The sequence below is a fragment of the Podarcis filfolensis genome (genome assembly GCF_964270895.1).
Source record: "Podarcis filfolensis genome assembly, chromosome: 15".
Lineage (NCBI taxonomy): Eukaryota > Metazoa > Chordata > Lepidosauria > Squamata > Lacertidae > Podarcis > Podarcis filfolensis.
Genome location: NC_139618.1, coordinates 42,001,946 through 42,025,136, shown reverse-complemented (window position 1 = coordinate 42,025,136; position 23,191 = coordinate 42,001,946). Strand labels below are relative to the sequence as shown.

Sequence of the window (23,191 nt, the reverse complement as noted above, 5' to 3'; positions counted from 1 at the left end):
CAAATGATTACACTCATCACCTGCCGAAGGAACCAAGTGGCCAGCCCTAGCCTGGCTATGTGAACTGGCCGTTAGCCTCACAACACCCCTGTGAAGTAGGTTATACATGGGGGAAAGAATAACAGACAATGAAATCCTTCTTGTGCATTACTGCAAAACATCTAGAAGCAGTAAGCATCACCATCAAGTTATTCATATAGTACTTTGCATAGCTAAAATGTCTTTCCGTAATCCTCATTTTCCATGCAAAAAAAGGTCTAGTGACTCTTACTCTCTTTTTGCAGCCTGAAGTGGAGGATGAGAGAATGGGTTTGCTGTGGGAAAGATGAACCTAGCTTGCTTTTTAGTCTCTCCACTAGCGGACAATACAATTCTGATAGCACTGTGTGTGGGTCTATGATTCATTTCTCCAGTTATAGAAGTTTTTTTTTATTTTCACACATCACACAAGGGAGGTGATGGAGAGGTTCTAAGAAGGGAAAGCTCCCAAATCACTCTTGTGTTCTCTGCCTGAGCTTTAGGTATCCTTTTAATTCCTTCACCCATTGTACCAAAACAAGTGGCGCATAGAGCGTGGTCTACCAATGACTAGTAGCTATGGCAGAGCCTCTAGGGACAGAGACAGTACACCTCTGATTTTTACCTTTTTACCTCTGATTACCAGGTGCTTAGGACAAATAGAGGACCGTTATCTTTGTTGTCCTGCTTTCTGAACATCCTGCAGCACCTGGCTGTTTGCTTCTGGAAGCAGAAGGCTAGACTAGATGAACTGTGGTCTGCTCCAGAGAGGCAAGGTTGAACTAATTCTGTCTTGCAGTCCCATTCTTTAACCATGCAGCAGAAGAGTAAACAAAACAAAATGCAATAAAAGGACAGCAGCTGGTTCTAGTCACTGGAAACAACACAAATCACACCAGCTCTTTCTTTTCCTGAACAAAAAGCACTTTAAGAGATTCAAGTAGGGTGTAGATCTGTCGGCACCTGTTGCAATGCAAGTGCATGGCCTCAAACAAACAGAGGCACATGTGCTCAGCACCATTATGCATTTACTAATGTGTGTGTTTTAAGCTCTCCCTCCCTGCGCCATCACAGGATAGCCTGACTTAATAAGAAGGGATGTGTGACCTCGAGGGCACAAAGCCATTAGTTATCTTTGGTAGTGGGTTTCTTATTTGCAGTATTCATGGTGGGGGTGGGAAGTGAAGGGGGGTGGCAGGAAGGTACGGGTCAAAGGAAAAATGTAGGCAAGGGAATAGCTTACTGTCTTAAAAAAAATTCACAGTCTAGTGGCATCAAAAACCAAGATATATGCAATGACTTGGCAGATTTTTCCTCACTGTGGTATCTCAAACCTTCTGTCAAAACTGAGTGTCAGATGTGCTCTCAGAGGAGGAGGTGCCAAGGAGTGTGACAGTACAGGAAATTAATACGGCAGAGTGTCTCAAGACCTCTGTGTGTCATGATTCTTCTGTTCTGTGCCAGTGGTGTAGAGTCGGATTTTTCAAATCTTTATCAAGGCAGAACACGAAGGCCGAGAAAGGAATTCCCTTAAAAATGAAAATATTTTGGCAGCCTCAGGCATCCTTTACGCAGGTTGTGGGCAGGTGGCGCTGCTGCCTCTGTACACCGCAGTGAACAAAGGTGTGATGAGAGCTTGCAAATAATTCCTTGTGAATAAGTTAGGGTCCCCACGAAGGGTAAGGAGGTCTTGCAGGTAGTGCAAAATCGTCATTCAGCTGGAATGGATGTGAAATAAGTGTCAACCCGTTTTCTTCTGCTGAACACCATAAAGTAGGCATGGAGCACACACTTGAAAATAACTTACAAAGCTAATTTTAAAAGTTCATAGTTGTTTGCTTGATTACTTTAGTTTTCTGTGCAGTGGTTAGGGAAATCTTGGGAAAAGGTATTCTTCCCTCCTTAAAAAGAGGCCAATTAAGACACTTGGTTGTTGAGGAGTCCATTGAAATCAAACTGTTCCTCTATTTCTTCACTGAAGGCATCAGCTGCAGTCCGGGTGAGGGGGAGAAAAAATGGGAAAAGACAGTGTCATAGGCAGTTTTGCTACCCGTGTCTGAAAGCAGAAAGCCGTGTGTCTAAATTGCCCTTTACTAGGGTTGCATTTCTTTTAAAAAACACGTTTCATTTGTTTAATTGTGTAAATTACTCTAGCATTTTTTGGTAACAAAGTGTAGTACATAAGTTAAATAAAACAAACAAATGAGAATTCAGATAAATAAGTTGCAAACAAAAACCAATTAATTTCACTTGCAGCCTGTACAGGTCACAGAAATGTTACAGGGAAATGTTACAGGAAGGAGTTAGGCTGAGTCTCCGTGCCTTGTAAACTGGAGACCCCACTGCGCATGTCTGGATAGTAGAATAACTAAATATTTTGTGCTAGTTCTGGATGGAAAACACAGAAGCGACAAGCATATGAAGAACAGTCATGTCTCCTCATAGAAAGCAATGGGAATCTAAATGGGGAGTTGTCTGTATTTTAAAACTGCCTATGAAATGTAGATTTTATCTGAAATTTGGTTGGTCCAGTGTATTGAAAGAGTAGTAGGATGCCTAGAAATGTCATGCCAACTGGGTGGAAAACTCCCAAGCAACAGACAGTGCTACAGGCCAAGTCTCACATTGACATCCATCACAAGAGGAAAATGAATGGGAGTTACAGAAGTGAACAAACTAGTGCCCATTAACTAAACAAATGTCATTCTAACAAATGAGTAATGAAATGGGGGGGGGGGCAGAAAGGAAGGAATCCTTGTACACTCTGATGTGTACACTCCAGTGTGGGCGACCTGTGCCCCTCCAGTTGTTGTCAGACTCCAGCTCCTGCCAGCCTGCCTGGTCAGGGTTCCCCTTTGCTTTACACACACCGCTGAATCACCCCCTTGATGCAAAGCTCATCTCTGCCACTAGACTTTTCTCTTTTTCTTCTATAATGAACTTACCTATATGGCAGTTGTACATCCAGACCCGGTGAAGTTCGTACTTGCACTTGCACTTCATGACGTTATTGGAATAATCGGACTCTGCCACTTCTTTGTTTGGGTTGACAATGATCTGGGAAAGGACAGACACAGGGATCTTAGGGCCATCTTATCTCAGACATAGATCCTGATCCAGAAGTGGGGGGATTTCTTTGTGCAATCCAGGTGCTTCAATGGTGTTTCTGATTCAGGAACTGGGGCTGCATGTATTCAAACTATCCTGTTTGCGGAGGTGTGGAATATGCAATTCAATAGGTCTACTCAAAGTATGACTAATTTTGGAGACCAGAGTTCTCTGCACTCTCTCACATCCTGTTTCTTTGTGTCTCAACTTTTTCATCCTTTTTGAGAACTTAACATCACATATTAACAGCATAAATGAATAAAAACAATCTATTTCCCTGAAATTATTTGCTACTCATTCTATACAACTTCAGACACAATTGTTCACCAATTGGGCGGGTTAAACCCAAGTAAATATTATTTATTTATACACCACAGAATTTTTAAAAAACTAGATTATTTTATTGTGGTTTCATTATCATTTTTCAAAGACCTTGTTACTTATAAAAATAAAAATCATAAGAATAGTCATGAAGGCAAGAGGGGTACAAAAAATAAAATAATAATAAAAGCTTAAAGCAAAATGAATAACATAAAATGTATTCCATGCTGCAATGCAAGGCTGATACTTATACCAAACATATCAAGTATTTATGAATAGACCTTGATATTTAATGTGACCACAGGCAGGAATTTTTCAAGTTGTCCTTTGCTTTCTATTTGCAATTAACTCTGAAGAAGTATCTTGAGAAATGCATATTATGGTTTTGTAGGTTGCCTAATGGTCAGTTCAAAAGTTGCAAAATATCTAGAGGGTTCCTAAATCAGGAACAGGGAACTGGTGTGGCCCTTAAGCCGCTGCTGGACTCCAGCTCCTCGGCACCAACCAGCATGGCTAGTAGCCAAGAATGGCAAGCACTGTAGTCCAACAGCATCTGCTGGTCCTAAGTCAGCCACCCTGTCCTAGAGCTGAAACACCATTCTGAACTGGCCCCTTTTATATGCCATTTAAACATGCAGTACTCCTCGCCCGGAAGCTGTACGCCGGTTCCCTCGGCCAATAAAGTGAGATGAGCGCCGCAACCCCAGAATCGGTCACGACTGGACCTAATGGTCAGGGGTCCCTTTACCTTTACTCCTTGCCACCACCTGCAACCTGAATGCTACTATCCACCTAAAAGGTTTACTGCCCCTTGGTTTTGGTGATGGCATGAACTGGCTCTCAGCTACTCTGATAGCACTCCAGAATCTGAAGAACCCCAGCCTACCCGGAAGAAGTATTCTCCTGGCACAAGATCTGTAATGTCAATCCACTGGCAGTCAATGTCATGCCGGTACACATCCCAGCAGCCAACCGTGATCCCTTGCTCCCCAAAATTGGCACATTCATATTGCTTCTGGAAACCTAAAGGGGGAAAGGAAGCACATGTGAAAAACCGTCAGCAGCAGCGTGGTGCCAAGAGGCCCTTTAGGAAGTCCTGGCTTCAGGTAAGTGTTTGGGCTGTAGAACTTGAAAGCCCAACCTTGTTGTGATGCCCCGGATGCTTAATTTACAGCCCCACCTCCCAGGTTAGTTGGCAGCGGCTATTTTCTCTCCTGTCCCCAGTCTTGCCAGGGGCTGTTATGCTTCCCCTCTAGTGCTCTGATGAAAGTGTCAAGCAAGTGGTTCCAAGTGGGGATGTACAATCCATGTGCGCATCTCACGCATCTGTCCCCTGAGCAGCATAGAGATGACTGGGGCACCAACCATGCTTAAAGCAGAGCTTTAGGGGCCTCTGGAGCAGAACTTCCCTTTCCACCGAGTCTCTGCCTCACCACACTTGTCCCAATTGTGAATGAATACCGCCATCAATTTGCAACAGACCGAGGACTGCAACACAGCCATGTCAAGACAGCCAAGAATTCACATCAGTTCACAAGCTGAGACAAAAATCCTCACACCTTTGCATATGTTTTCTCATGATATACAATTTTTCACAAGCAATTTCACCCTAACTATATGCATTTTCACACGTTATGTTCAGGAATGTTTGCTTTGGGGGCCAAACCTTTTATCAATATACACAGTTTTGTATGACTCTTGTAAACAGCTTTGAGGTGGTTCCCCCCCCCCATCAAGCAAATTTTATGAAATAAATAATAAACTTTTTGTTGCTCCTGTAGACCTGCACTGTATCATTTGAAGAAGTGCAAATTTTGAAGGATTGTTACATTTCATTTTGTACGTATTCTGTCTTGAGAATCACGAATTCTTAAATGTGAATTGCACACATTTCTCCACCCATCTTTAGTAGACCCCCAGTAGAAATGAGAGCAGAATGGGTTATTTTACATTGGAGTGTATTTCATGAGTATATTAGGAATGTATATACCGTCTAGGCATTCGCTGTCTTCCAAGCAGAAGCTGGCCTTGTGACCTTCTGCTACCTTTGTCCCATTAAGGTCCAGCAGATCATAATGCGTGAACACTTCCATGCTGTGGTAATGCCTGCACGAGCAGAAGAAAGCAAACATTTTGATTAAGGACAGGTTCCATACTTCTACAGCAATGCTGCCCAGATTTATTGACAGCGCCAATGGGCGCGTACAACTGGGGTGTAGTTCCTCTTATTTTGGGAAGCAACTTCACCCCTTGATCTTCCTGCCTCGTGGGCTGTAGACTAACACATATCAGAACGTTGTATAGCATATGCAATGCTACAGCCAAAGCAAGTCAACACCTTTATTCACTGGGAGGAGGAAATGCTGTTTTCCAGTAGGATTGGTGATGTGGAACCAGAAGCATAGCTCTAATTCCCTAGAGGACATGTGATCCTTTCCTTAACCAAGTTATTAGCAGGCATTTTTCAGACAATGCTCACTGGCCAGATCAGAATGTACCCTAAATGTGGGAATTTTGTAACAAAAATTTAGCCTTATAACATTAGTATAGAAGCAGGAAATTAACACCATATGCAGCCATTTAATCTGGGAATTCATGTTACTCTGACTCAGACAACAGCACATTTGAGTCCATGTGCCATAGCGCATTGCACAAGAGTGTATTAACTTATGGTCTGTGTGTGTGGTTTGGGAGATGCACAGTCAGGGAAAAAACAATGCTGTCCAGGGTTGTAAAGACTGCGGAGCGAATAATTGGGTGCACTCTTCCCATCTTGGATCAAATCTATGCTTCCAGGTGCCATAAGAAAGCTGCAGAGATAGTGCAGGATAGTGCGCACCCCGGAAATGATCTCTTTCAGCTTCTGCCTTCTGGAAGAAGGTACAGGGTTATAAAGACTAGGACTAGCCACCTGAGAAACAGTTTCTATCCAAATGCGATTTTGGTTTTAAACACAGTGTAAGGTAGTCTTTATGTGAGTATATTGTATTCAATTATGGGGTATCAGAGTTTTTAGGGGCTAACCAGGCTGGGATAGCTGGGATAGCAGGCTTGTAGGTTTTTGAATGTCTGATGTAGTTTTTTTCAATTTCGTTGTTCTGTATGGGACAATGACAATAAAGATTATTGTATCGTATCAAGCCAAGCACATGCTTTAGGAACACAAGAAGAGCCTGCTGGATCAGGGCAGAGGTCCGCCTGTTCTCACAGGGGCCAAGCAGCTGCCTCTGGGAAGCCCAAAAGCAGGATGCAAGTGCCAGAGCAATCTCTCCTGCTGCCGTTTCCAGCAACTGTTATTCAGACGGATACAGTCTCTGACCATGGAGACAAAAACATAGCCATGATGGCTAGTAACCACCATGAATTTGTCTAATCCAATGGGTGGTCATCGCTACCTGCTGGGGCAACAAATCTCATCATTTAATTCTGCCCTGTATAAAGAAGTACTTTCTTTAGTCCATCCTGAATCTTCCAACATTCAGTTTCATCTGATGTCCCTGAGTCCTAGAATTATGAGAGAGGGAGGAAAACTCCTCAACCCACTTTCTCCAAGCATAAGTTGAGACTCGTCTTGTTTCTAAACCAAAATGCCCCAACTGCTGAAAGCTTTCCTCATAGGGGAAATTTCCACTCATTTTGTCCTCAAGGATTGGGAATATTCTGGCTGAGTGTATTGTAAGCCAAAGCACCTGAAGCAAAGAGGTCCAACTCTGCTCTGCTCAGGCTCAGAACTGGGCTGCTCAACCCATGTGGTAGTAAAACAGTTGACAAGCGTGTTAAGTTTCTTCACAAGAGCAAGTTGCAGTTATTCCAAATAACAAAATGCCAAAAAATAATCTGCACTCTGCTATGGGGCAGATTGTATTGTCAGAGGTCCACAGAACCTCACTAGAAGCACTCAGCATATCCGTTATATTTTTGCTGGGTGCTTTCAGAATATTTCTATTTTGGGCTGGGTTTCAATAACATACTGACAAATCAAAATTGCACGATTAAAGTTGATTTGGCACTCTTGTGCAACAAACCTAGCTAGTTAGAAACCTGTGGAGAGGATGCTAAGGGAGAGCCATAGTGTCTCTCAAAGAGCCACTGTTCCCTGTTTTTTGCCTTCAAAGCACCTAGCACCAATATCCGTGAGTTAAGCCCTACACTCAGGCAATGCTTGAGTATAGATGAACATTGAGATTTGCCCCATTTGGAAACCAAGCTCCTCTAATGGACACATCACAGTTTAAGGGAAGGGAAGCCAAGCAACTGAAAAGTGGAGCTCGCTTGCTCTTTTTCACTTGTAAAAATAAACCATGGCTTAATATTAAGCAGCTGATATTCAGTATCAGGTAGCAGCACCTAGTACACCCATCGTGTTTATTCTATTTAAATATGTTGACATAAGGGGAGGGGGGCATAAAGGGAAATTTTAATTGCCCTGGAATCACTGCCAGATGTTCTTTGGTTTCCTTTTACCTGCCTGTTAAGTAGCCTTCCCTGCCTCCCTGGTTTTATATCCTGGACAAAAATGCTCAGGAACAGGCTGAGATGGTCAGGGAGAGGAAGAAAAATTTGAGATGTCCAAACTATTTACATTGAGGTTGGATGCTCAAAGTATTTCCAATGCAAAAAAGAAAAAGAAATAAAAAACTTTAAACCTCAGGTCTGACTCCGTTGCTAAAATATGTCTGCTCATTCAGATAGTTGTTTATATTATGGTGTTTACAGACTGGAAATACTGAAGAGGAATTGAGTCTGTATTCCTTAGTGCAAACAGAGACTGGCTTAAACACATGGATGGGCTACAGCTGCCTCACTTAACTCGAGCTTGTTTGGAAATGCCAGAGAGTCAGCGTGCTGAGGTGGCACTCCTCTTTCTTTCTCTTTTTCTGGTGGGCTCTGGGATTAAGCAGAAAGAGGCCTGTAGAATGCTTGACCCCCCCCCCCCAGGTAGACGTGGCCCAACAGCCACCAGAGGCCGATAACTGTTATATGTTTGCAGCTGACTGAGTGCTGCAAGAATGGGGAGGATGAGGTCTGTCAAGGAGGTGGTGGGCCCCATAATGCTTGCTGAATTTGGTTTGGTGAATCACAAGTTATTCAGACCTGCGCTAGATGGGAAATGGGGCCCCTCCTGAAATGATGAACGCCTGCATAATTCAAGGAACTCACCCCGTCAGCCCAAAGATTACTGCTAGCACAACAGGACTCCCTCCCCCCTTCCACGCATGCCCAGCACTCCCCAGAACAGCTTCAGAGGGGTGGAGGAGCCCCTAGAACTTAGGGGTTGCACAGGGAAAAGGGGGGAGTCTAATTGTATTAACGGTAATCTTTGTGTTTATGGGACCCCAATTTAGTGCTACATTAGATGCAACATTACCAGTTGTATCCAACTAAAATCTATGAGCCTAAGTTAGTCATGTCTATTAACTTCAATGGATCTACTCTGAGTAGGACTAGCACTGGCTATAACCTTACATATCTTTGCTGATGAATATGGAGTAATGTAATATACTAGGTAATGGAGTATAAACTGGGAATATTACGTAACTTATTGAGAGTCTCATCAACAGATTGCTAAAGGGTTATTGTATTGTTTTAAGGCACAAGTGCATTGGCTGATTTGGGGCTCCAGAGATAGGGGGTGCTTCCGCGTGGGGTTTAAAGCTCAGTCAAGGCTGCTCACACATACAAGTTTCCCATAGTATCCAGAGAAAGCCACTTTCATCAAAATGCTGCCCTGCATTACTTTCCCACTTTATTCAGGTTTACTGTTTCTGCAGAAAATCCTGTACATAAAAACAAACAAAAGTGTTGATTTTGGATTAAATGGGCAAAAAGTATGGGGTGGCCTTTTGATAAGGATGATGTTGTGTGGAAGCTGCAGCAAACCTACATGCCTGAGCAGCAGTGAGTCCACAATGAACTTTTCCTGTGGAAGCCTCTCTGCCGAAGGCAAAGTTTCCCATTGCAGCAAGAGGCGAGTATTAGCTCCGTATACACTCATGCAAGTGCTGGGCCTGCTCTGAACTTAATGGATGAAAGACTGGGATTCAAAACATATATTATTTGTTTTTTTTTAGACTGTACATCATGCTTTGAAAGGAATGAATGAATATCTGCAAAGAAGACTTGTTTTTTATCCCTGGTTTGCTTTTTAGGCATATTTAGAGTGGGGACAAGGATCACAGAACTGGATCCCAGAGCACTAGGTTCAAATACCCACTAAACCACACAGCACATTGTGCTAACCTAACTCTAGCCTTGGGCCAGCTGTTGTCTCTCAGCCTAACCTACCTCACAGAGTTCTTGTAAGGATCAGCTGGGTGGTGTCTGGTCTATCCAGTGCCAGCAGCGGCACCTCAGGCACCCACCGGGGGTCCCAACAAGGCCCATTTTGCCAACACCTGTCCTGCAATGGGCCCTCCCACTTGTCCATGTCCACAGGCTCAGGTTTATCAAGCACCATCAGTGAGCGTTTTGTTTTGGAAGCCACCATTTTGACGTTCCTAAGATGCACTAGAACAATGCTATGCCACGGCATTGTGGGAACATCAAAATGGCCCCCAAAACAGATTTTGCAGTGATGGTGCTGCTCTGTGGGTGGTAGTTCACTGGAAGGCACTTCCCTAGAGCAGCCTTGGGAAATCCCTGTGACCAGAGTGACTGCTTCCTCCATGCCACTCCTGGCCTATGTCATTTCAGGGGATGTAGAGGATGCCTCAATTACCCAATTAGGCTTAGTGGGGCCTAAAAATATATGCAGAAGAAATACTGAACCTAGCTCACTTGCTGCTGGCAGATGTGGACATTGAACCTGAACACTGAGTTCACAACCAGCGTTTTATCCACAGGGCTGCCCTACATTTCACATGAATCTTAATCTGCCTTTTATCAAATTTGCTGAGGCCAGAACTCTGACCACCCCAAGTTTTTTTCTACTGGGTAAATCCACAATGGTGGTGGTGAACAGCAAAGTCTTGCCTGTGACAGTCGTGCCAAATCCAGGAATGGCGTCCACTTTTGGGGCGGAAGTCAGCCTGTCCGTTGTTGTGGATCTGGGATGAGAAACGCAGGAGCCTCCTGTAGCCAGTGGAAATGGAGGTGTTGACAGCGGAGGAGGCCAGGCAGTTCTCTTCCAGCGCACATTGCAGCATGAACATGGGACGGTCTTCCAGGTATGATGTGTATTCCACTTCCTTGGCATTGAGGACAAGGTCAGCTGCAGCTGGAGGCCAGAAAAGAAAGGGGAGTCTTAGCCCCGACATACAGACTTTTCAGGCCAAATATGATGCCAGCACCCTCCATGTTGCATTAGCTGTGTTTTTCCGTACTGCACAGCTATGTTTTCCTATATATCACTATGCTTCTTACATCCATGGGTTTAGTGAGGTGGTCAAAAATGTTGCGTGCAGAGCATTGAAGAGTTCTGGATTCTTTTTTGTTAAAGCACAACATGAGATCATTTCTTTTTTAAAAAAAGTTAAAAGCTTCATTTAAAAAATCCCATGTTTCTCTAACAACAACAAAACCCCCAAGATCTCTTTATAACTCCATACACAGAGTTCTTGGGCAGCTTACAATTGTATGGTCTACTTGAGATCTGCAAAGCCCTAAGGGGAGGCCTTTATGGGACTACCTTGTAAGCTTTAAAGTGGAAGGCCTATTAGAGAACACAATCAATCACCAGAAAGACAAGCAAAACCACATACCACTCAGACACCTTTTAGTTATAGCACAGTGAGAAAGAGACAAAACCACTAGGGATTATAGAGGAAAGTGAATCTCTTTTATGCCTCCCCCCCCCCCCCCATTTGCTGGACCTATTTGTCTTCAGTTTGGCAGATACAGTTTACTCTGGAGGAGCTCCTGTGCCTAGAAATTCCATCCATTTTGGCCAAGAGGAAAAAGTTGTGGATTTTTAGATCCCTTGTAGTAGTGAATGGGGGAACAGACACCTTCCCTTTATGCAGAGATGCTCAGAACTCAAAATAATAATTTGAAGCAGAGAGAGCCCTGAGTGACTCAGAAACAGATCTTTTAAACAGAGTTTTAAAAATTCACGAATACAAGGCAAATCTCATTTATAATGGCAGCTGTCACAAAACAAAACAACAAAACAAAACAAAGATCCAGGGCAAAAAATATAAATGGGAGGTTTGTCTTTATGGTACCTAGAAAAGGAAGTTTCACAACTCACTTTCTGTGCAGGAAACGCCAGCTGCAAAGCGCCCACCTCCTCTGGGGCAGACTACGTGGGTATCGTGGCGGCAGTGTGACAGGGCCATCTCTGTCCCAGAACATTTTGTCCCACTCATGAGAACATCACTGGTGCTCGTTTCCCCATACCAGTACCAGGTTTCCTAGCAGAAAACATATCAATGGAAGCAGAATTTAATGCTAAAAAAAAGAGAACTATGTATGCTTTACAATAAAAAATAATAGTTGCAAGTTCAGGGAAACATGAGATTTGTCATTTCTGAGGCTCCCAAGACCCAGCAGCCTACTTTGCATGGAACACTTGAAAATGCTGAAGGCAGCTTCAGACAATTTCTCATATATTTTTTTTTGAAGATTAAGAGGCTCCCCATCAAGGATTCTGAAGATCCTGGAGCTTGCAGCAACAAAATCATTAAACTGCGTGTTCTCCTGATGCTAATGTACAGCATTACTCCTGTGCTTTTACTAACTAAGAGAGAGAGAAAATAAGGCACTGGTCCCTGCTCCCATAGGAAGAATGGCTTCAATATCCAACCTTATCAGTGCAAATGAAACTGGGGCCGCCTGGCCCGACTCCTCAGGCCACAACACCTCCACACGATGCTGTTCTCAGCAAAATGTCACCCCACACACCCAGGCCCACTTCATCCACAATTACTGCTTCTGTTGGGTTTTACTTCTGTTTTACTTATCAAATTTCACCAGGGCTGGCAAATCTGAATTAAATGGGAAAGCAAAAAGTGATGACATTTTGATGCTGCACAAAACTTGCAGACACGATTAGCACCGAATACACAATGAATGGCAGAGTGGAAGCACCCTCAGGTGTCCGTGAGGAGCCCTTCAAGAACTCTCTCCCGCAGGAGGCAGTGATGGCCAGCAGAGGATCAAGCAAACACACGGAGGATGAGCTACCAATGGCTACTAGCTATGACAGCTACTGTCACTGTCAGAGGCAGAAGGTGCCGGGCATCGCAGGTGGACAGAGTGCTGCTGCACTCAGGTTCCGCTTGCAGGCTTCTCACAGGCATCTGGTCAGCTACTGTGTAAGCAGGATGCTGGGCTAGATGGGCCTTTCTATTAAGAAAATTTTAAAAACTATCTTGTAACTACCCCTTGCTAATCATGTATGAGTCCCTTCCTACTAATCTAAATTGAGTTTGTTTTTTCTAAAAAGTCTGTGAATCACCTGTTGCATTAATCTGCCTTATAACTTCACACAGGCAGTGTCAGGACTCAGCTACATTAGTAAAAAAACCCCACAGCATTTTGAATGCATTATAAACATGCAGCACCAGATGGCGTAGTAGAGCACAAAACCTTTCTATGTGATTTTACATAGTGTTTTTATTCTTTTGTTCTAACAATTTACCGTATTTTTCGGCCCATAGGATGCACCGGCCCATAGGACGCACCTAGTTTTTTTGGGGGGGAAAGAAAGGGAAAAAAATTATTTTCCCCCCCCCAGGTGCGGGGCTGGGGCGGGGGAAGCCCAAGCTTCCCCTGACTCCAGCCCCCAGAACAGGCTGCTATCCACAAGCCGTGGGAGAGCTGTGTGTAGATCCACCCTCAGTCTGAATATATTTGTGGTTTTTGTAGCTATTGCTTTGTTCCTATTGATTATTGCTATTATTTACTGCATTTCTTGAATGCAAAGTGCTACACCTGCCGCATCTACAACACTCTTATAAGAGGCCACTATGATCACCACCACGTCTCAGCTGAGGCCGAGATAAAGCACATGACTTCCCCTAGTGCATTCCAGGAACTGTAGCTTACTCTTCACAGAGCTACAATTGCTAGCACCGTTAACAAACTACACTTCCCAGGATTCTTTGGGGGAAGTCAAAGTGTATATGCAGTCCCATAAAGTTTTGAAATTAAGGCTCCACAGCTCACAGCTGTGAAAGTTACAGAGCTGTACTCTTTCCTCTTACAATTTCTAAGTACAGTGCTTAAGTACTTAACACGGGTTAAGTACTTAATTCGTTCCAGAGGTCTGTACTTAACCTGAAACTGTTCTTAACCTGAAGCACCACTTTAGCTAATGGGGCCTCCTGCTGCCACCGCGCCTCTGGAGCATGATTTCTGTTCCCATCCTGAAGCAAAGTTCTTAACCTGAAGCACTATTTCTGGATTAGCGGAGTCTGTAACCTGAAGGGTATGTAACCTGAAGTGTATGTAACCTGAGGTACCACTGTAAACTCAATGCATGCTGTCATTGTCCTGGCATAGTAGGGGGAACAACACATCAAAATGCTGTGTCAGTCATCACACATTCTTTACCCAAACATTATTGGGGGGGGGGGAATCTGCTACCATTCATTGTCTCTTGCAACCCCTAATTAAGCTCTCAAGTTTTTTTGCTACTATCTGATACTTGGATCCAGGAAGCATCTATTTAGCAGCTGGATCCCAGACGGCTGACGTTTGCCCAAGAAGAATTAACTGAATTATGAACAAATTAAAATGCCACCTCCTTGAACTCACTGAGTAATGGAGACCTGGCACATGTCCTGGAAAACAGGCAACAGCTCAGTAAACAGCAAATCAAGCAGCTTGTCGTGCCTTTTTCTCCCATTGAGCTAACCAGGAGCCAAGCACAGCAGATGGGCTGATGTTGGAGTGGCTTTTTCCTCAGGTAGCTGCCCTGCCCCAAAGTACAGGACTGACCACTACTGCAGAAAAAAGGGGGAACAAAGCCATGGTATGGAAAGCTTTTAGAAAATATCTATGCCCACTTAATAGAGGCGAGAATATTCCTTGCTCTCTTTTTCTGCTAGTTATTTCAAATCACTGTGTGAAATTCAACTCTGCCAAACCCTCTGGTTCCCTGGCCCTCAGCCCCCACACCAAACCTTTATGTTTTACCATTCACAGAGACACTCCTGCCATTCAGATGAATTTTTACTTCTGCCAAACAAGCCCAATCTTTCACTTCCCACTCAGTAACTGCACATCTAGTCACCATTCCATGACTGGCCCTTCTTCCACGGCAGTCAGAATGGGATCAGTGGCATTACAGCAGCTTAGGCGAGAGGAAGGCAAGGGTATGCAGCTGACAGCCAGCCAAATCTATGTACAAAGTGATAATATACTAAGCTCCTCTTAACATTTGATGCACCAAATCAGGCGTAACCTTACCTTATTTACAAATCATCATCATTCAACTTTCTCTGCCTTTTCTCCCAAACTACCAACTTCCATTTGCAGTCTCCCCTTAGCTCTGCATGTGCAACCTTCCCTAAACTCTGATGAGTGTCTCATTCGAACAGATATCATCAACTATTTTCTAATCATAGATTGTATCCAAGGCAGGTCCCATTGAAATTAATGGACTTAAAAATTGCTCATGGCCATAGATTTCAGCAGGTCTCCTCTAAGCAAGGCCCAATGAGCTCCCATCTGTGTAGTATGTGTAGTAGTGTGTAGTTAATCTGGCTATGAACCAGCAAGCAGTCCAATCAAGGACTGGCCAGCCAGCAATGTAGCACCATTATTAATATGTCAGTACATCTGCGTGAGAGACCTAGTGTGAACATGCTAATGCTGGAACTGTATCAGTATGAGTGAAGGGTTGCTTCAGAGCTGAAGAAGCAAAATGGTCTTGGTAGGGATGGATGGATGTCTGTTACTGGTCCATGTCAGTTGTGCATGTCCTCATTCCAAAGTCCACTATATTATGTTTCCACAGTAATCCATGATTAAAATAATAATAATTCTGCACACGAAGTCGTATTTAAAGAACAAGAGCCAGCGGCGTAGTGTGGGTTGTCAGCACCCGGGGCAAGGCAAGTAATTTGCGCCTCCTAACCCGGGGCAAGGCAAGTAATTTGCGCCCCCTAACCCCTAACCTGCCGCCGCTGCCAGCTTCCTCTTGCTGCTGCCTGGGCTGGGGTATTTACGGTAAGGTAGCCACGGCGACGGCGGCGGGTCCGTGTCAGGTGATCTGAGGCGAGTTGCCGCTGGCGCTGCCGCCCAAACGACGCCGCTTGCCCGGAGGAGGAGGAGGGCAGAGAGGCGAGGAAAATGCAACATGGCCCAGCAGCTGCAGCAGCAGTGGCGGCAGCGGGGCTGTGAGGAGGGGCTGCCTGGCGCGCCCTCCGCGGCCCTGACGTGCGGGGACTGCGGCGAGCGCTGAGAGCCGCTGCCTGCCGGACGCCTTCAGCCCGGACGCGCGCACAGCTCATCGGTTCCGCGAGACATGGGGCTCTGCTACAGCCTGCGCCCGAGGCTCTTCGGCGATTCCGGAGGCGGCGAGCGTGCCCCCCCAGATGTTGCGCCCGGTGCGGCCGGCCCCCCCTGCACCCCCCACGCTACGCCACTGACAAGAGCCAAGTAATACATCCCATTGGTGCAGGGATTTTCTGTTGTGCAATGGAATGTTCCCCCTTGCTTCTCCCCATGTATGCCACACACCTTTCCCAAATCTGCTCCAGAGGGTTAGGGGAACACATTTAGGGGGAACACAGGGGCAGGAGGTGAGAAGTTCCATTGTGTAAAATGAAACCCTTGTGTCAGTGGGAAATGATAGTTGACTGTTGCCTACTATTTCTTCACAAAATATGCATTCCTAAATATATTTATTTTTTCATATGCATTTTGTTACATTTTTGTTAAGTGAAGTACTGTATCACAACATTCCGAAGAATAACTGCATTCCAACTGCATGTCACTCTAAGTGCTGCAGATTAGCCCATTAAATTAGTTCTGGAATTCTCAAAGAATGGATTCCTCAAGCAGACCCACTCCAGCTGGACTTTCCTCCCCCTGCAAAAGGTAATCTAACATCAGCTGCCACATAGGAAGGATGCTGATGACTTGTTAATATTGTTTATTGTGTTTTTAAAATATATGACTGAATGTGACTTGTAAGCCACTTTGGTAAGATCCAAGGGTTATCTCAAACTATGTTCTACACAGAGTAGACACATTACAATTGATAGGACTAAGTAAGCAATGCCCATTAATTTCAATGGGTCTTCTCTGAGTATAAGTAACACTGGCTATAACCCTATACCCTGAAAGGAAATTGTAATAAATAAATAGCAAGCATCCTTTGCTGGGGACTGGCTTGGTCCTACAAGACCTGGTCTATCCAATGAGCTGGAAGGTTGGGAAATACAACAGACTGTTCTTGAAGGTTACTCCAACCATCCTAGCCTCTCCTCCTCCTCATCTGGTGGTCTGATGATGCAATTCATTGCGAATGCAATGATTCTGGACTTGCTATAGCAATTGGGCAGCCAAGCTTTGAATTCCCAACTCCACCCTGAACACCACAAATCATCTATTAATTTATCGGCTTGATCTGTTTTGAGTCAGAAGTGCTGCCACAATAACATTGTTGCCTGTTATATAAACGAGGCCTCCCTTGCAACATCTGTGTGTTTGGAAGGACAACAGAAAGCTCACTCTGTAGCCAAGATGCACTTTTATAACTAATACCATGGAGATAGTTTGTAAAGTATTGGAAATTATTGAAAGTTACGATAAGACCCTGAAAAGCCACATCAATAGCAATTGAAAGCACCCATTATGCAATACTAACATACTTTTTTTGGACTGGGAGTGAAGTTTTCAGTGTAGTTTGGTTTTGGAAGAAGGGATGTCATTGATGCTTTAGCTGAGAATCCTGCATTTCAGGGGGTTGGACTAGATGACCCTTGGGGTCTCTTCCAACTCTAAGATTCTATGAGAAGCCAATTGTGAATGGAGCCTACTGTCTAGCACCTGTGAGATCGCTAACACTCCAATTCCTGGAGCAGTTTTAAAAACATTATTATTATTATTTTAAAAAATCTTGCTAGCATACCTTCCTTTTTATTTAGTTCCACACAAACACCTCATTTAGTTCTTAACATTATTTTGTTTGTGTGTTTTTTTAAAAAAACTCCTTTTTGGTTTAAGCTATTTTTGAACTGAAATGTTTCTGAGTGGCTCAGATTTACTTTTAACTTAATGGTTTCTAATGCTTGAGAAATCACGTATGCGACCATCTTATTGAGCATCAGGCACACTGGCTTGCCCTTGCGATTGAGGGGGCCGGCACACGCACACCACATGAGCCCCACCACCACATGACTTGACATGTGACATGAGCATGTAGGGAAGTGTGTGCATGAGTGATGTAAGTGTGTTGCGTGGTGCATGCACATCACCATGGAATACTGAAGGGGCTCAGCCCCCTCCTTGAATTTTTTTGGGGGGCCCTTGGCCCCTCGGCTCCCCCTAGATGGCACCCCTGCTGAGCATGCAGGAGAGGCATGTGTGTGTGTGTGTGTGTTTGTGAAGTCTGACAGCTAAGTCAGCACTGAACTCGCTGGCAAGCAAAAGACACATTGTGAAGTCTCTGGTAAAGGACCCCTCGCGACTGCTGTTAAGACATTATGCATGTCCTTACACTTTCAGCCATGAGAATTAAAGGTCTTTTTACAGGAGACTGAAATTGGCTTTCTCTCTATCTGACTGGCAGCCCACATTCCTGTATTTACTACATAGGAAGCTGCCTTATACCAAGTCGGACCATCAGTCCATAAAGCTCAGTATTGTCTACACTGGCTGGCAGAAGCTCTCTGGAATTTCAAACAGCATTCTCTCCCAGCGCTACATGCTTCTCGTAGTTGAGGGAGACTGAAACTGCGACCTTTTACATGCAAAATGTGCGCCCTGCTCCTTAGCTTCGGCAACATGTGGTATAAATGCAAGAAGGGCTTCAGATTAGCACTATTGTCCTCTTTGCGCAAGATCCAAGGCAGGGAGGACATCATAAAAGGATATGCTTCTGAAGGGTGAATGAACTGTACGTACCATCGCTTCTGCAGCAACACATGGTCTAGTTAATTACATTGCCAACGGACCCCTTGACCGGCTGCACACACATATACATAGGGTGTGCCCTGTTCCACACACAAGGGTGGCCGTATATTCCAATCAAGGGTGCAGCCTGGAGGAACACAAGGGCCTTTTCTCTTGCAAGTATCAGTAGCCCCGGCCACAGGAAATGCCCCACATCAAACAGCACTGGCCCTGCTTATGTCAACACAGCTGAGAGATCGGAAAGCATGGTGTTCCATGGATGTAGTTGCCCTCAACTCTTGAACTAGGAGTTGGCAGCCACACAAGAAAATAAACCAAATCTCTAAAGTGAGGCCTTCCAGCTCCAGTTTTAAGAGGAACACACAGTAGACTGTAGCGCTAGCTCCCCTTGCTGCCACCTCCCCTAGCCTTGACAATGAAGGTGTGTTTTGGCACCAGCTTATTTCCTGGGGAAATGTCCCAGAAACACTTGGTGCTTTTTTGCAACACATTGGGGGTGGGGTGGGGTCACCAAAGGGAGCTCCACTTTTGGGTACTGTTGCAAAAGAGAATTCCTCATTTAAGAAGACCTCACTTCCCAGCAGTGTTCTGCATAAACGCTGAACAATGTCAAAGGCTGTGGATGCAGCCCTGCTCATTCTGCCCCCAGTGCACTCTCACTGCCTATCTAACATCTAACCTGTCCTTTCTTAGGAAATGCTGCATTTTGATGCATTTCCCCTCAAAGTAGCTTTGATCTGAATTGCGAAAAACAATGAGCTAGAAAGGAACCAGGTGTTGTGGACTTTCTGGGTCAGCTAAAGTGGAAGGTTCCACTGAGGTCAGGGGCCAATGCAATTGCAGTTTGCACAACTCTCTGCAGAGGAGAATCACAAGTTGCCCCCTTGGCAGGAAACCCAAAGCGTGGATGAAGAATAGCAATGTTTCCTTGAGCGGAAAATGCTCAAGTACAGCATCAAGTAATGAGCGATAAGTGTGAATTTAAGTCTTAAATGACCCAGGAAATTAGGGCCTTGTCACAGCATTCAAAAATATATCAGAAAATAAGCGGGTGGCTGCATAAAAGAGGGGCCTGGGTTTGGGAAGAGCTGCTGACACTTCTCCGTAAAATAGAACAATCCCCATTTATGTAACTCCCGGAGCTCCTTGGAGGAAGGGTGGGATACCAATGTGATTAATCAATAAGCTCCATGACAGCTGATGGCAGGCAAACTGAAGCCAGAGGCCCAGGAGGGAAAGGACTTCAGGCAATGTGGATATTAAGGCAGGTGTGTCTTCTTAACAAGCATGGGACTAGCTCTGCGCAGCGCCTTCCTCATCCCAACCAAAAACACTCACCAAAATATGGGTGGTCTGCTTCTCGTGTGGATTGACATGATTTCATCTTAAACATTCTCCTGGGGTTCTTTCATTGCTGTATTACATTTTACTTGTTGCTGCAAAGCTATTACCGCATTTTTCGCCCCATAGGACGCACTTTTTCCCCTCCAAAAATGAAGGGGAAATGTGTGTGCGTCCTATGGGGCGAATGCAGGCTTTCGCTGAAGCCTGCAGAGCGAGAGGCATTGGTGCACACCGACCCCTCTTGCTTTCCAGGCTTGGCGTAGATCTCCGCAAGCCGTGGGAGCCCCCAAAAAACTAGGTGCGCCTTATGGGACAGTGCGTCCTATAGGGCGAAAAATACGGTATACTGTCCACTTTCTACCACAGTTGCTTGTCTTAATACTTCAAGAATTTTCAATGAATACTGTAAGACCATATAGCTTATTTCACAAAGACATTGTAACTCTCCTGCAGTGACCTAAAACCAACATTACTACTTTCTCCCCATCAGTACAAGTTGCTCTTAAAGAAGAACTGGATTATTTGGGTATAGATGAATGTTCAGTTTCCATGACCCATTTCAAGTCTCACATGGTCCAATAATTTTAGGCCTCCCTAGTTTGGCCAACTTTTAATACAAATGAGGTTACGATTCTCTGATGTATGACTAGAACATTCCTTAAAAGCAGAAGTTAAAGCTGCTTGTAGCTCATGCTATTGGAATTAAGAGAGTCTTTGAGGTTAAGGTCTACTGACAGCTGTGCTGCTTGTACACATTGCAGCCATGTGAAGCTCCAGGTGGTTCCCGTCATGCATATGAAAACCTCAGTGCACTGTGGACCAAAAGGTGAGTGTGCCCCTAGCAAAGGAAGGGGAAGCTGAGGCCCTCCAGGTTGTTGAACTAGGCCTCCCATCACCCCTAACCACTGGCCAAATGGACTGAGGTTGGTAGGAACTGGAGCCCAACAATATTTGGGAGACCACAGTTTTCCATCCCTAAAATAGGGATGCAGCCACAATTTTGTCTTTCTTCCTAACTTTTTAAAAGAAAGGAAAGGAAGATAGGAAGGAGAGAATAATGCAGAAGTATGGGGGCATGGAAAGAGAGATGGAGACAGCCAGATAAAGAAGGCAAACAAGTATAATGAAAAATGATAAGTGGTTCCCATGTAGCAGGTTGGTGTTCAGATTGGATCCTAGGTAATATTGCTCTTATCCCATTGGCCCACGGGGAAACCAGCCAAGAGTGATCAACACACCTGGAAGGCGTGGGCCGCATAGCCAAGGCCCAGCTGGCGACAGACCACCATGGCTTCTATCGTGCCCCATTTGTCACTGCAGACTGTGCCCCACTTGAGTGTGCCATTGAGCTCCCGGAGGACTTCCACCCGGCCTTCGTAGGGCGTGCGGCCACCACTCAAACGTATCTGTAAATTATAAAAGAAGAAAAATAAAAAGTGATAGCTCCTGTCACCAAAAAACAAACAAACTGGTCCTGTGCAAACAGCAAAGGGAGCAAAATTCATTTCCTGTTGAAACATATTACTTAGAAACTCAAATCAAATTGTTTGTGCCAAGACAGAGGTAGAAAGTAGTTTTTTGTGTTTCTGCACTGGGATAGATATGAAAACCTTTCGGACCAGAGCTGCTGATCTGATGCCAGTTCTAAGAAAGCACAAGACAATCCGAAGTGTGGACAAGCCTTAGTCATAGCAGCTATGTACCGCCTGCCGTGTCGGAGGTGGTGGCCTCTGAATACTTTGTTAGCAATGGAAAGCATTCTGCTCAGGGCCTGCAGGCTTCCCAGCAGCATCTGGCTGGCCCTTGTGAGAACACGATGCTGTTCTAGGTTGTCCTTTGGTCTGATTTATCAGGGCTCTTCTTATGTTCCTAAGTAAATCCCACTGAGTTCAATGCAGCTTGCTCCCAAGGAAGTGTGCACAGGGCAATTCTACACAGAGCACTAAAACGGGGAAAGGAGAAATGCAACAAGAACAGTCCCAGGCAAATTAACTTATTAAAAGTCAGTAGCATCTCCCTGGCTGGCCTGTGTGATTTTTAACAGCTAACACAGTTCTGTCTCTACTTGACTTGCAAGCATCCAGATAATCATCCGAAGACCCCCGGTTTTTAATGGCTGAATTGCACAACGGGCTCATCCACACGTCTGTTTGTCCTGTTCCTAGACAGCACAAGGCTGAGTGGTTTTTCACGTGTTTGGTGCTTTCTAGGCACAGGGCTGAGCAGTTTTGGCTTTGCGCCACTGCTTTCCCCTGGAAAGCCAGCTCTTTAGAACTAAATTGGAACAAAATGCAATCTGTGGGAAAGCCCAGTTGCCATTTGTTCCAATTCAGTGGTTAAGCAGCAGGGCAAATGGAGGTGTGGATAAGCCCAATGTTGATATAGTTTATGCAGAACTATGGGCAAGGTCACTATGCTGGGATGTGTGAAAACATTCTCAAGTTCAACAGTGGTCAGAGCTTTAAGTGTCCAGAGTGGCACTCCATTCACTTAGAGATTAGCTGGATTTAGCAACCTTCAGGCCTCCTCTGGGACCTACAACTATGAATTAAACCTTTTACAATTGGCTCTAATGCTTCATCAGTGGGTTTATGGGCTGAGATGATTGGGAGCTGCTTGACTTGTTGATTGCTGAACTTTCTACTTCTCCACATCACTCATTATAGGAACAGCTTTGAAAGGCCTTCCTTGCCCATCTGTCCCCCGCCCCCTTAATGCAAATGCAATTGCAATTGCATATTGATTGGGGGTTAATTTGCCAGTAGCTGTGCAGATGAAGCCTGGGAACTTTGCTGTTACTTTTGACTTTAGCAGACTTGTGGACTGGCCACCCCTCAGGATCAGGTCTCAGAGTCTGCCCCCTTCCCCCAGGACATGGGACCCGGGTTTAAGAAAAACCTTGTACAGTACATTACAGAAGTTGCAGTGCCTCTTTGGCTGAGGGTCTGAAGCAGATGTTGATGTGATCTACGCCTAAAGGAATCTCTAGTGCCAAGTATCACAGAGATGGGCACAAATGTTTAAGTTAGAGAAGGGCTTCAGATCAGCGCCAATTGTCTGGTATAAGGAAGCTTCCTTAGTGACATTTAAAGTTGCATATTTGAGAAAGTTTTAATGCTACCAGCAGTGAGAAGCAGAGGAGTGTTTATGAAGCACAGATCTTGAAGAATGACTAGCATGCTGTTCTATGTTCTGCTCTCCAGGTCTAAAAGAGCACAGATGTTAAAGTGAATGGAACAAGTAGAGTCTGGCCAAATGATCAGGATACAAATCCCACAAGTTCAGTGGTCTGCCTGCCAGCCAAGATCTTGAGCCAACATTTGAAGGTGACCTCAATGTGAAGGGCTGAGCAAAACCTCTTCTCATTCTCATT

The 23,191-nt window shown here is 44.8% G+C and overlaps 1 protein-coding gene across 1 annotated transcript in view; it reads right to left on the bottom strand.

The window, feature by feature from the left end:
- Positions 1-411: 411 nt before the first annotated feature.
- Positions 412-23,191, bottom strand: part of LOXL2 (lysyl oxidase like 2) — a 69,231-nt gene continuing 46,451 nt past the window's right edge. The window contains exons 8-14 of the mRNA XM_083588559.1: positions 21,057-21,224; positions 11,636-11,798; positions 10,420-10,663; positions 5,438-5,553; positions 4,334-4,470; positions 2,964-3,075; positions 412-2,006 (exon numbers count right to left, since the gene is read on the bottom strand). Coding sequence (XP_083444685.1) covers positions 1,936-2,006; positions 2,964-3,075; positions 4,334-4,470; positions 5,438-5,553; positions 10,420-10,663; positions 11,636-11,798; positions 21,057-21,224 — 1,011 coding nt within the window. The 3' untranslated portion in view covers positions 412-1,935. The remainder of the gene's footprint in view (positions 2,007-2,963; positions 3,076-4,333; positions 4,471-5,437; positions 5,554-10,419; positions 10,664-11,635; positions 11,799-21,056; positions 21,225-23,191) is intronic.